We start from the raw sequence: 14111 nt of genomic DNA on the forward strand, positions 1-14111 counted from the left end.
CTGGATTGTATTAATCTAATACAATCACACTGATTTTATTTAACTGCTTCTCTGCAGCTGCACTGTGGAAATTAAGGTGGTAATTTCCTTTTCTTTAGCCACAGTTTGATATCTACTCTTGTTCTCATAGATTAACTTTAATCTCAATCCATTCCTTTGGGTCTTCTTGCCTTTAATGTCCTTTAATTATTGCCACTCTTTCCTGCTTCACTAAGTTCTTGGTTAACCCCATTTTCCCCCTTCCTTCCTTGTTCCCACCCTCTACTCGATCTACAGACCAAAACATTTTAAATAAAAGTACTTTCAATTATAAGCATCACGTGATTACAATTTTTAACATGTTTAACCTTGTTAGATCCTATTGATTTTAGGTGTAAGCACCATCTAGTTGCCACAATTTGCCAGCAATTGCAGGCTATCAATTATAAAGTCAATTTTTTGGGGAAAGCTGAACCGATTATATAGTTTTATATCATTTTTTTTTTTTTTTTGCCATGAGAAAAAGCAAAAAAAAAAGAAAAAAAAAGGAGAATTTAAAAGTTAAGTACTGTTATTCTTATATATTTTTTATGTAATATGCTGCCATCTGCTGGTGTTAAACGAGTCGTGCTGACACATAAAAAAAGATTGGTATTAATTAACGACTAATGTTTTTTTTCTAACTACATGCTTGTAACACTGGAAACTCCGCCTTTCTTTTCAAGCTCACCACTCTCCTTGTTGGCTTTTAAATGAGGGCGGTCCTTCACGTTTCACTTTTTTACTTCCTCCCAGTTTAGCCAATCGGGTTTCGTTTAGTCACAAAAGTTCATAGTTTCAGCCAATCAGAACCCAAAAAATTAACTGTAGGCGTGTACACCAGCTGTAGCAGCTGCCTGACTCCTGCGCAGTGTGTTTGGAGTTTGACCACTGTCAGAAGAAAGGGCATCTCCATTTATCAGGACCCAAACGGAAGAATGACTTGAAACACCGAGTAACAAGAACTTTACCAGAGATACTTCAGTAAGCCTTGGAATATACAGAAAGGTGAGATCGGTGTTAGCATTATTAGCATCTAAAGGCTAGGCTATGCTGCTGATCTAATCTGTTAAATGGTTCGCGAATGTGTTTTATTGTTACATAACAATGGTGGTTCCCAACAGTGCAACGGGACTGAAACGCTTTCCAGTAAATCCATAGATGTCACCCGTCTCAAATTAGCCTCTCAGTCCAGTTTGATGCTGTCTGAAATAGACTGTTAAGACCACATGACGAGCTTCATGTACTCATAACAAAAAAAAAAAAAAAAAAAAAAAAAAAGAGTTAATCTGGGCACAGATTAAGTAAAGAGTACTTTCACCGTTCAAAGTAATCATTATGTTTTATATAATTTAAATCGGCATGCTGGATTTAGAGCCGTCTGTAGTAATGTTACAAAAACATTTATTTAGTTGGTACCATTGGAGTAAAAACATGCTTAAGTTAATTTTTGTAGTTGTCCAAAATAAAATATGTAGTAAACTGTGGCTTATTTATGCATTTCTAATGATGGACAATAACTTTAAATGAATGAATAAGAACATGTTTAGGTTTATTCTCAGTTATAATAAAATAATAATTAATAATTTGAACTTTATTGATCTTACAATGGAGAAATTAACTCTCATCCCCTTTGGGGAGCAGTGGGCTGCCACTGTGAAGCTCCTGGGGAGCAATCGGGGGTTAAGGGTCTTGCTCAGAGAGTCAGAGTGGCAGTCTGCGGAAGTGGGTTTCGAACTCGCAACCTTAGCTCTATGCCCTAATCTTTAGGCCACAACTCCACCAATAGATGCATGATTAAATTAGTATTTAGATCTCAGTATGTCTATATAGCTATTGCCTCTACAAGAAGTTTGGATCCAAAATAAATTACATCTGACATTGTTCTGGATCATGTCTAAACAAACCATTCTGTTGTATCCTTGTATCTCATAAACATTCTCCGAGCTAGAAAGTGAACCTCTTCTATGGTCTCGAGTTTTCTCTAAGAAAGTTTCTGTTTTTAACCCAACTGCATCCCCAGCGCATCATGGCGCTACAATAATAATGATGTGTTCAGGGTTTGGCACAGTAATACGTTTTTTTCATAGTTTTTGTGCAAGTGTGCCAAAACCTTTTCGCCCCCATCTGAGTTTTGAATCCCTGCTGCACCTCCAGATTGGAATGCTTCTTTGTGTGAGGATTTATTTGTCCAGTAGAACAGAACAAATGTATTTCTAATAAAATTAAATAACATTTTTCAGGGATGCTCTTAATATATTTGGTTTGATTGAATTTATTCAGGGCTTTCGTGGTGGAATGTGGTAAATAAAATTCAATGCCAAGTTTTTTTTATAGAAAGAGATTTATAGAAAGAGTACTACTATTCTGTGTTGATCAACCATTTAAAATCCTTATAAAATTATCCAATTTGAGGCTTTAAGGTGTGAAGTTCTAGAGTTTTTAAGAGTTTTACAGACTGATCAGACAGACCTCTGTTTCACTCAAAGGCAAATTAAGTGATTTAATCGCATAGCTTTGCTTTTTCTTCTTCTTTTACTCAGGCATGGATCCTTCATCCACTGGGAACCCACCTGCACCGGAGCTTAACCCCTCCTCTCCATCTTCCTCGAGGTCTAGAACTTCCTCTCTTGGTTCATCTGTGAGCTCCTCTACCCATGAGCCACAGAGACATAAAGTCACACTACCAACGCCTCCCACCACTCCATCATCTCCTCCATCCACCGCCTCACCTGTGATACCTCAAAGGCTTCATTCTCGTTCTTCCTCTCTCTCTTCAACCCCATCTTCATTTCCCCGCCAGCCCACCAGAAGCTTTTCGCAGCCGGGCCGATCGCAGTTGAACGCAGCCTCAACAACAGGGAGTCTTCTAAATGGATCAACAGCTGCTGCTGCGCCTCCATCAGCTACCTCACCTGAACCAGGTAATATTGACCTTTGAGCCCAAACACAGGCTCCATAGCTTAGTTTCACTTTGCACTTGTTCTACAATCAGTGCAGCCAACTCTCCCAGGTACTGTAGCGTCTCCATAACCAACAGAAATGCAAAGTAGCTCCACCCTTTCTACTCTCTTCAGGTTTTTCTCTGCTTTGTTTTGTTCTCTGCTGTCTGGTTGTCAAGTAGACATTAAATGCGTGCAGTGTTGCTAGTCTTTGCAATGATATAAAGATGAGTAACTTTACATGAAAATGTAAAACAGGAGCTTTTATTTGTGAAAATATCAATTTCCAATATAAACCTATGACATTAGCCTTGGATGTTTGGTAAAGGCAGCAGCCCTTTACTGTATGAAAACTACCGGTTATTTTTGGGTTCAGATTGAGTGTGAAAGTCTGAGCAGAGTACCGGGATAACAGCAGTGGACACCAGACACTTGTTACTAGATATCCTCAGTATTTTCTGAGACCACTGTTCCTCTCACTAGCATCCCCTTCAACCCCTCTGGAAAGGTCAGTTCATGGAAAGATTGAGAGTAACATTTTATTTGATCAGATATGGTGTACGGTTGAGCTGTAGCTCCTACTGAGAACAGGGGATGGTAGCGATTAGGTCAGTGATTGACTGAGGAGGATAGTGAGAACAAAATAAGGTTAATAAAGGTCAAAGCTGATTCTGACAGGATAGTGTTTGTAACTTGGGTCCACATTCTTCTAATTTCCTTCAATAAAAAAAAAAAAATACTGATCAGCTCTGTTGTTTCTTGGGGGGAAAAAAAGCTTAGCAACAGCATGATGCTTTTTTAGGGATATTCAGTGTTAATGTTGCATAAAATAAACTAGCATGACGACCTAAAAAATCTATTTTGATTTCCTCACACCGGAGCAGCTGCTTGCAGACCTGGGCTGGCCGTTTGGTGTACAGGTCATATATACCCAGTGGGCCGACACCTATTTTTGGGCCAAACCATGGCTCTCATAATGTAATCAAAAATTGATTTATTATTACATATATTATCAATTAAGAAAATTCTAATAAATTTTCCCTTACCTCTGACAAATAGTATTCTTATACTCAATTCATTGCTTTCCCGATATATTTCTTTTTGGAATCTACTAGATGTATGCATGCATCTTATGGTGTCCCCATTAAATATAACTAATCATGGTGGCCCCCCATGACCTGGGATGTTTTTTTTTGCTTTGTTTTTTTTTACCCAGCCCAGCCTTCTTCCTCATACTTTCTGTGTTTTTGCGACATTTTAATCCCATCTTCTCTTTGCTTTGACTCGGAACTGGGACTGGGCAGTAAGTGGGCCCTCAGGCAGCTTCTGTTCTTGTTGTTGTAGGTGGTCAGCCTCATCTTGATTGGTTTGTTTTTATATAGGACAGGAACTGTGAGCTGATTAAAGGGATATTGGGATATTGTTTTAAACAACTTAACCCCTGAACCTGTCTGCTGTGTTCCTTGTTCCTCACGATATTCTCTAACAAACTTCATAGAACAGCTTATATTACATTTTAATGGCAACAATTAGGTAACCTCTGAAGTTAAATATCTGCAGCAGATTTTTATTTTGTGGGTTTAGAGTAAAGGGGCTTGAATGGCAATAGTTACCACAACAAAATACACAAAAGTTTGTAGTTAAGACCTTTCAAAAGCAACAGAAACAACTTTTTATTACTCTTCAAAAGTATCATATTGTTAAGACCCATAAAAGCTCTTTAAACTGATTTTTGTTGTTGTTGTTTTTTTTTCAGATGAAACGGAGGAGGAAGTCCGTTTGGAGGTTTTGGAGGAGAGGGCAAAGTCAGGTGATGCTAAAGCACAAACAAAGGTCAGTGAACATCCAGCAGAAATGGTTGACCATATGTTGGAAACAGCAGACCAGCTGAGTCAATATAAATTTTGGTTATTCAGGGTCGGTGTGTCAATAAGCCACAGTGGTGCTTGTTTTGCAAATTTAAAACTTCGAACATAAATGTGTGTGTCCAGATGGGACGTTACTTTTTGGCCTTGGCAGAAGAAAGCGACGAGGAGCTGAACAACTGCACAGCAGTCACCTGGCTGGTCCAGGCTGCTAAGCAGGGCCGCAAAGATGCCGTCAAACTGCTGCAGCAGTGCTTGAAATCCAGGAAAGGTGACCGAAAAAATCTCAGCTTCCCTCAACCTGCGACTGCAGACGTTTGATCAAGTATAGCTTCTTTTCTTTTTTTTCTTTTTTTAAATGCTGGTAATGTTCTCCTCTGTTCTGCAGGGATCACCTTGGAGAACTTTGAGGAGGTTAAGAAGTTGTGCACAGAGACACGTTTTGAGAGGGGAGTCAGGAAAGCAGCTCTGCTCATGTACTACAAGCTCAACCCTGAGAAGAAGAAGTCTGTGGCGGTGTCTGAGCTGCTGGAGAACGTGGAGCATGTTCACATAGAACCAGGTGCTGAAAGGAAAAGCCATGTTCTCTGCTTTACCATGATTCTTTTTCTTCTATGATTTACTGGTATCTTCTGTTTCAGGCAAACCAATCTGCTCAGGCCCGCTCAACAGCTCCACCAAGAAGCAAAGGAGAGTCCTGGAGACTATGGTCTCCAGAGAAGGTACGCATGTTTTTTCTTACATAGTAATCCCACATCCTCCGTAAACGCCCCGCTCCGCTCCAAAACAAAGCCTACAGCCTCCGCGGTTCCTCCCGTCTTGCTCCTCTCCAACTTCCTTGGAGCTCGAGGAGAGCATACGCAATATTATTATTTAATTCATAGGAACAAAACATGCGATAATGAATGCTAAATTTAATATGACCTAATTACAACTCATCATCAGCATCAATAACACACATTTCTGCCCAAACATTATCTTTTCATTTTGGGTCTTTTTAATACGGATAACTAGGATCATACAAAATTGGTTTGTTCTCTACTTCAAAACTCAGCATCTCTTCATTCATGCCTGGAATAAAAAGTTAGTTTTTTTAGTTGTCAGATACGTTCTTGGAAGTTGTTGTGACTGGATTTGATGAAACTTTTAAGCCTCTGAGTATAATATAAATATTTTTCATTGAGATGAGAAATCAGCTTGCTGGTATGTTGAAGTATGAATGGTTTGCGTCCAAAAATTTAATGAAACGGTCTTTAGTTTTTGGGAATATATAAGAATTATGCTCTTAATTTGTATTTACCAATATAATATATAATAATATAATATATTCACCATATATTAATTTGACAAATTAGATCTTTTCGACTTTATTTTTCCTGTTTGGTGCGATTGCAATTGCGGATCCTGAACTGGATTCCAACTGGCCGTAGCAGAGCAAAAAATAGCTTGGCTCCGTATTTTGACGGTGAAGGACGGAGAAGAGGTACGTGGACGCTGACGTGCAGAGGAGTAGTGTTGGGTGGAACAGGTCTCATTGATTAACATGACTGCTTAAGTGCAGCCCATGACGTACATGAGCGGAGCGGGGACAGAAGATGTGGAATCTGGGAGTTAGAATATTTGATATGACGCATGATTATTTTTTACATTTCGCACAAAGGGTAATCACATTTTATTTTATTTCAGATTAGTAGTTTGATTGTTTTTGCTTTGCTTTGCAGGCAATTCTCATGTTGGTCTTGATGATTTTGTTGAGATGACTAAGAAATATGCTCAGGGTGTTGCACCGTCACCGTTCATGGCCTCAGCGGACGATGATGATGATGATTACGACGATGTCGTGGTAAAAAACCCAGATGAACTGCCACTCCATCAGAAGGTAAGACAATTGTTTGTTTAGTTATTTATCTATCTATTAAGCTTTGTTAACATTTTGCTATAGATTTAACAGTTTAAATACACTTTAAATATAAATAATATTAGCTATAAATGGAGGACATCAAATAGAAGGTGATTCCAAGCTGACTTCATCTGATTTTCTTGTGCTTCTCTCAGATGCTAAAGTTCCCGCTTCACGCTCTTCTGGAGATAAAGGAGCATCTCATCGACTGGGCATCGCGGGCCGGCATGCAGTGGCTTAGCGCCCTCATCCCCACTCACCACGTTAACGCGCTGGTCTTCTTCTTCATCATCTCTAACCTCACCATCGAGTTTTTCATCTTCCTCATCCCTCTGCTGGTTTTCTACCTGTCCTTCTTCTCCATGGTGATCTGCACTCTGCGGGTGTTTCAGGTTGGTTATAGATTGCCATCTCAAATCGTTGCTTTGGTCACAGTCACTCCACGGGCTCGGAGGAAAGGATGGAGAAATTATGAATTATTATTTTTGTTTTTTCTAGAATTCAAAGGCTTGGGAAAATTTCCGAGCTCTCACAGACCTGCTGGCTCAGTTTGAGCCTGGTCTGGATCTGGAGCAGGCGGAGACCAACTTTGGATGGACACATTTAGAACCTTACCTGTAAGATTACCTCTGTTTACTAATTCCTTTTTTTTATTTATTCTGTCATCATGTGCTTGGATGCCATGTTATGTTGGGTCTTTAAATTTGTTTTTTTTTATTGTTTCTTTTAAGCAGTAGACTGATATAAGAGAACTATTATTTGTTTTGGTAAAACCAGTTTCAGTTTGTTGATAGTCAGCTTTTAAGTGCTATCGAAACATTATTGGTTGTTTAGATGGGAATATTCCAAACTCGTATTCCTCTCTGTGTCTACGCTTCAGCCCTCTTACTGTTGAGCCCTTCTGTTGTGGAATGCAATCATAACAATTTGAGCTTAATACTCCCACATTATGATACCGCCACTATCATGCTTTCGGGTCTGCAAGTTTCCTCATGAGCTCTTTATATTCTTTCTCGTCATTGCAACTGACTTTGTCTCATCTGACTTTTAAAATTTTTGGCTTGATTGATTCCAGCTGCAGATCTTGCTTTTGTCTTCTTCTCAGACTTAATTGCCTTCCATTTGTCCAACATGTTAAATCTGTGCCTGGGACAGAAGCTCTTGGATGGCTGCAGGATGTTTGTGGTCCAGGTGCAACATGCTGAGACTAATATAACCCAATATTATTTAGTGCTAGCCGAGTATTTGTCATTTGAGATGAGGTTAAATCAACTAATTAGTTTAAACCTGTGTAGTGCACGCATGTTTGCAGAAATCCATTAGATTCTGTGACAAATCATCGTGATCTATCAGCCTAATTTAGATTTGTCTTTAAAGGATCTACATGCATGCATTCCCACTTTAAGAGTACACCCAGATTTGAAAATGTGCTTCCTGTTTCCTCTTAGGTACTTCCTCCTCTCTGTGGTCTTTGTCGTGTTCTCCTTCCCGGTGGCCGATAAATCCTGGATTCCCTGCTCAGAACTAGCTGCCGTGGCTCTCTTCTTCACCATCACAGCCTTCCTCAGCCTCCACGCCTCAGCTCAGCTGTTTGCTCGTAAAGCCCTTCTCACAGAGGTCCTCTCCGGAGCGTGCTCCCTCACTCAGCACCTGCCTGCCTCCCTCTGGTCCCTCCGGATCTTTGGGACCACCTTCATCACTGTGCCTCTCGGGGACGCTGTGGCTTTAAACCTGGGCGTGCCGTGCCTTTTATACGGACACCTCGTCTATCTTCTCTTCCGTATGGCCCAGCTGAGAGGCTTTAAGGGTACCTACCTGTGCCTTGTGCCCTACTTGGTTTGCTTTACCTGGTGTGAGCTCTGCTTGGTGTTCCTCAATAATGCCACAGCTATAGGACTCATTCGGACCTGCGTGGGCTATCTCCTCTTCCTTTTTGCCCTTCCTGTCCTCTCACTGGGTCTGGCTGCCATGATTATGATCCAGTTAGTGCAGTGGTTTCTCACCCTGGAGGTAACAAAGATGGTGGTCACACTGATCGTCTGCTTTGTGCCAGTGGTGTTGAGGCTATGGACTCGCTTTAGCCTCAACCCCATCGTTGTCTTTAGGTCTTTGTCACGGAGCAGCATCGTAAAGCTCATCCTGGTGTGGCTGAGTGCAGTGGTGCTTTTCTGCTGGATGTACGTCTACAGATCTGAAGGAATGAAGGTGTATAACTCCACCCTGACGTGGCCTGAATATAGCAACCTCTGCGGGCCGCTGGCCTGGAAGGAGTCCAACATGGCCCAAACTCAGATTCTCTGCTCTCACCTGGAAGGACACAGAGTCACCTGGACGGGACGCTTCAAATACGTCCGTGTGACGGATATTGAGAATGGGCCCCAGTCAGTAATCAACCTGCTGCCTGTTTTTCTAGGAAATTGGATGCGCTGTCTGTATGGAGAACCTTATCCGGTGTGTGAAGATAAGAACAAAAGTGCCGGCAATGAACCCCAACCGCGGCCGGCTCCGGCTCCTCCCTCAGTAGATCCGCTCTGCAAGCTAAAGACTCTGGCAAAACACGAGTGCCACATCAAACGCTTTGACCGCTACAAGTTTGAGGTCACCCTGGGCATGCCGCTAGAGAGGAAGACTAAAGACGGGACAATCATAGAGGACGAAGATGCAACCAAGGACATTGTTTTGCGGGCGAGCAACGAGTTCAAGTCTGTGCTTTTACACCTGAACGCCGGCAGCCTAGTGGAGTTCAGCACCATCCTGGAGGGACGTTTAGGCTCCAAATGGCCCGTGTTTGAAATGAAGGCTATCCACTGCATGTCCTGCGGGGACGCCCGCACTCTCGGCCGCAAGCAGTACAAGATCGAGCACGACTGGAGGCGCACGGCTCAGAACGCCCTCCAGTTTGGGTTCGACTTCTTCTTCAACCCCTTCCTGACCGCTCGGCTGGAAGAGCAGGCAGAGACTGAAACAGAAAGTGTGGAGCAGGATGGATAGAGATAGCTAAGAACACTAATGGTTATACAACAATGTTCTTAATAGTGGTGACTGACTACAGGAGACTAAACAGATCCTCAGGCGTTCACTGTTTCTTCTAAATGCACTCGTACTCCTCAGACCTTTTCACGCTGCTTACATTACAACCACAATACTCAGCGTATCAGCAGCTGCAGACCTATTGGGGATTTACACTGCCTGATTAGGAATATCCGTTAACATCGATTGAAACTCAGTATCTGAGCTATTTTAGGTTTGGGTTGTTCTGGCAGAAAAAGTTTGCTTTTTCTTTGTGTTTATGGGTGAAACTCTGCCACAGCCTTAAGTCTTTTAAAGAAAATATTTTCATCTTCCACCAATTAATCCCCACAGCATCATGCTGTTTAATCATGACAGTGTTTTCAGGGTTATGAGCAGCATTAGCTTTAATTACGAATTTCTGGAAGAAATAGTTTACTCTGCATCAGAGTAAAAGTTAAGGAACAAAATGTTTGTAACTTACTTCCTAACTATGCCCCATTTCTGTAGGTTTATCACATAAAATCCAGTGCAAATGTTGCTGGTTGTAATGTGACAGGCTGTAGAAGGATCGCTGGGGTGTGAATACTTTTATAAGGCACACTTTATCTGGAAATACATGTTTGAGTTCTTAAAGCTTTTGAGCCAAAACATAAAGGTGACGACAGAGAGAGAGAATAAACACCAAGTAATCAGGATTTACTGCCTGCTGCTACTGCTTTCCTGAGTTATGTAGAAACATTTCATCGAGTTTAAGCTGTACTGTATGTGTGCTGACCTAGGGGGTCCATTTAGTAAAAATGTTTATTTTGTTTCCATTCATACAGTTTCCCATCAAACCCGTCTAAAATCTGGGCTAAACTCTTCAGTTTTAAGTTTCTCTGGCTTTCACTTCGAAAGACTCTGTTATTGTTTATCCAATGAAGGATTTACCGTTTGAAGGATTTCCAATCAACACTAAATGATTTAACTTTGCTGACTATAGGGTAAATACAGTACCTTTTAGGGGGGGTTAAATATCTGATTCTTCACTTGAAATGTGTCTAAATACAGTGGTGGGAAAAGGCTTCTTTACAGATTTCCTCTTTTCAATGAATATGTGTTTCAGACAAAGCTATTTTTAATGTTCTCTCTTTTTATTTAGCTAGCCTAATTAGATACAAAAACAGCTTTCAAACTAGAAAAGAACTTGGCGAGCGCAGACTTGCGCCATGCAGCCAATTTGCCCCATATTGTGACTTACCCCTATAGCTAGGTTCCTTAGTTCCTTGGCATGAGGCACACATCTGGTTAAAAAAAAAAGTCCATAAGATCTGTTCATAAGTCCACTAACAAACCAACAACGTTCTTTTTGGTTTTTTTCCTCATGTTTTTGTCTTCAGTAAAATACCTCCAGACTTTTTGAGTCCGATGCTGATGCTGTCAATAGTCACTGCTGCCACCCTCTGGTTTAGTGGTGAACTGCAAATACTCCAGTCTCACAATGTTATGGAATCTTTTTTTAAAATCCTGTATCCAGACTATGATCTGGATCATCACCAACATTTAATGGATTTTTCCTTGCCACAAGGGACACCATAACTTTTCAGTTTACCCTGTACACAGACAGACAGGCACTTTATTGAAGGGTTTTCTGGTATCATTAACATTATAAAGTCCTGCTACAGTATCTGAAAGGGGAATAAAGTCCAGATTTCAGCTAAGCCTTTAAAAACAGTTCTGCTGTCGTTAAGTCATTCAAAGGTGGTATTTATTCTGAAATTTTGCTGATTGCTACAGAACCAGAGTGGGACAAATGGCTACATGTTTCTGCAGAATTTTCCAGTAGAGAAAAAAAATACATTCTTCCATCAATTGCAGGCTTTCCAGATCTCCCCAAAGCACCATGTTCCTCCAGTATGTGCGACCAGTACTTGCTGGTCTGTTTCTGAATACGGGTCATTACAGATCAGCAGTGGTTTTGGTTTCTTCTTTCCTCCCACTATCTTCTTTTTTTTTCCTTTTGTCAAATCATGATCTTAGCTAAGTCATGTGAGGCCTGCACAGCCTTAGCCAAATCAGCAATCTGCTACTGGAGTGATTTAGGTCGACCTGCCTATCCTGGGAACCTAACCTATATTATATATTTTCTTCAGTATTTGATTATGAAATTCACTTTTGGTCCTTTTTGCGTCCCAAAGTTTTCAAAATGGCTCCATAAGCCTCTTCAAACGGATAATCATCAATTACTAGTTAATGCTTTTGAAATTGTTTTGGATGTGTTGTTTTTTTTTGTTTTGTCTTAAATATTTAATCTACTTGGGAGGTTTAACTTTAATTATATCAACAGATAATAGAAGCTCTGCTTTCTAAGCTTTGATTTAATGGCAGTTTGTGATTTTTAAACAGGGGAGCAGCTACTTTTTCATATAGAAGATCAGCTTGGATAGCTTTTTTCACCCCCAATGAATGTAATAAATCTTCATTTGGAAAAAAAAAAAGTTAAATTTACTCATGTTAGATATTTTTCTAATATTAAAAATGGTTTGATGATCTGAAACATTTTAGTGTGGCATAAAAGCAAAAATAAGAAAAGTGGCCTTGTTGCTTCCTCCTCTGTTTGTGTCTCTGCTGTGCAGAGATTTAATAAACTGAATATTTAGCCCCTGACTGAGGGTGTGTCTTGGATGTCACTGCTGTTTTCTGTACTGTGACCCTTGAATATGTGGAAACTCTAGTTTTTGGATGTGTTTATTAAAAACTGTTTAGTCGAGCCAGTTTTGACAAACTTTCCATTTGATTTTGTATAGTAAAAGGCTTATCTTTTCACTCTTTTTAGCTATAAAAGCTCAAAGTCACACAATATTTCAAACTCTACCACTTAATATGTTTTTTTTCTTTTCATTTAGCAGGTTTGAATTGTATTTATGTTGTAAAATAAAGACAAAATGTGCCTCATATGCTCTTTTGATTTTCCTCAGGTAAACAAGGGAATAATATTTTAGAGACGTGGTGAATCTCGTCAGCATACAAACACACACGCACGTTAAAAAAACTGGTTTTCATAACTTTTTAAAAGGAAACCAAATGTGACATGTAAGCCCCAAAATTCAATTGGATTGGCTTTGGGGTAAAATGTAAAATATCTGAAATTTCCTACAAAGAGAATACATTCAACAACAAACACTCTCATTGCAGATGTTGATTTACTTTGGTGGGATTCCTTTAAATCACATTTTAGACTTAAACAGATTTATTTTGTATACTCGAGTCTAAACAAAAAGAAATTTAGTTTAAAACAGTTCTAGACAATTTCATTTTTTAAAGTGTAGCCTTGAAACCAGTAATAAATACATAAAAAATGGTAATATAAGAGTAATATACTGTATATTTACAGTTCTAACATTTTGACTTTACAATATTTACCCTTCCTTCATATCCTGTTAGATCTGGGGGGTGTTAGATGCCCCTTTCTGTGCTTCTCACATTTCCTCTGATGAGGCCATTGTTTTCCTAATTTAGCTGTATAGAATAAAATAATCAACTTGACCTTTTTAGCCATCAGCTGGTTAAATGATGGCTAAACTGATTGGTGTAGGTAGGAAAGTTTTTGTGGTTTGAAAATTTGGTTCTCAGTGGGAAAAAAAGTAAGCCCAAAGCATGATGCTTCCACTTCCATGTTTTTCTGTAGTTCTGGTTGTGTTTTAAAAATGATGAACATACTGTATTGAACTGATGGGGATAGATGATATTTTATCACATCCTCCCACAGGGTTTTGGGAGATTTTAGGTTGGCAAGAAGCATCTGGTCTTCGTCCAAATAGTTAGTGAATGCAGGACATTGGTGTCACATGCAGAGAGTAACGCTTCTCGCCCCTCATGATCCTTTAGTTGGCCTCTTGGAAACCTCCCTAACAACTATCCATCTTGTTGGCGCTTGTTTTGCACAAACATCCAGTTTTTATAACAGTGTTATTTTTTTTCATCTTTTTGATTAACATCTTAACACATTTTTTTTTCTTTGTGTCTTAGTGCTCACTCATACCTTAGCAACTGTAATTATATATTCTGTAAGATCTCTGCACATTTTGGTTAAATGCTGAAAGTGCACAAACGTCAGGAAAAATGCTCATATTCCTCTTAGGTTGATAGGGTTTAATAACTTATGGCAGGCCTGAACACAAGAATGTTGAAATTGAGTCATAAATGTAAGTAGTTTCATGGTGTGAACACTTTCTTTCAACTAACAGTTGTTTTGTTGATATAGTGGAAATATGTCAATAAATGGGGAAAATGTTTTTAAGCCATTTCAGTGTCGGATTTTGACAAATCACAGAATTCAGCGGTTTGTCAAAAATCACTTAGTTTATATCTATGTTTCTGTGAAAAGGATAAATG

General features: G+C 39.7%; 1 protein-coding gene across 1 annotated transcript; it reads left to right on the forward strand.

Moving 5' to 3' along the window:
- The first annotated feature begins 860 nt into the window (after positions 1-860).
- Positions 861-12490, forward strand: wfs1b (Wolfram syndrome 1b (wolframin)). Its single transcript, XM_038305124.1, has 10 exons — positions 861-1026; positions 2562-2942; positions 4717-4793; positions 4952-5096; positions 5214-5387; positions 5467-5547; positions 6547-6704; positions 6881-7117; positions 7224-7342; positions 8174-12490. The coding sequence occupies exons 2-10, from the start codon at positions 2564-2566 to the stop codon at positions 9714-9716; spliced, it is 2913 nt and encodes a 970-aa protein (XP_038161052.1). The 5' UTR covers positions 861-1026; positions 2562-2563; the 3' UTR covers positions 9717-12490.
- Positions 12491-14111: the final 1621 nt, after the last annotated feature.

This window comes from Cyprinodon tularosa, unplaced genomic scaffold, assembly GCF_016077235.1.
Source record: "Cyprinodon tularosa strain WSP-4 unplaced genomic scaffold, ASM1607723v1 ctg551, whole genome shotgun sequence".
NCBI lineage: Eukaryota > Metazoa > Chordata > Actinopteri > Cyprinodontiformes > Cyprinodontidae > Cyprinodon > Cyprinodon tularosa.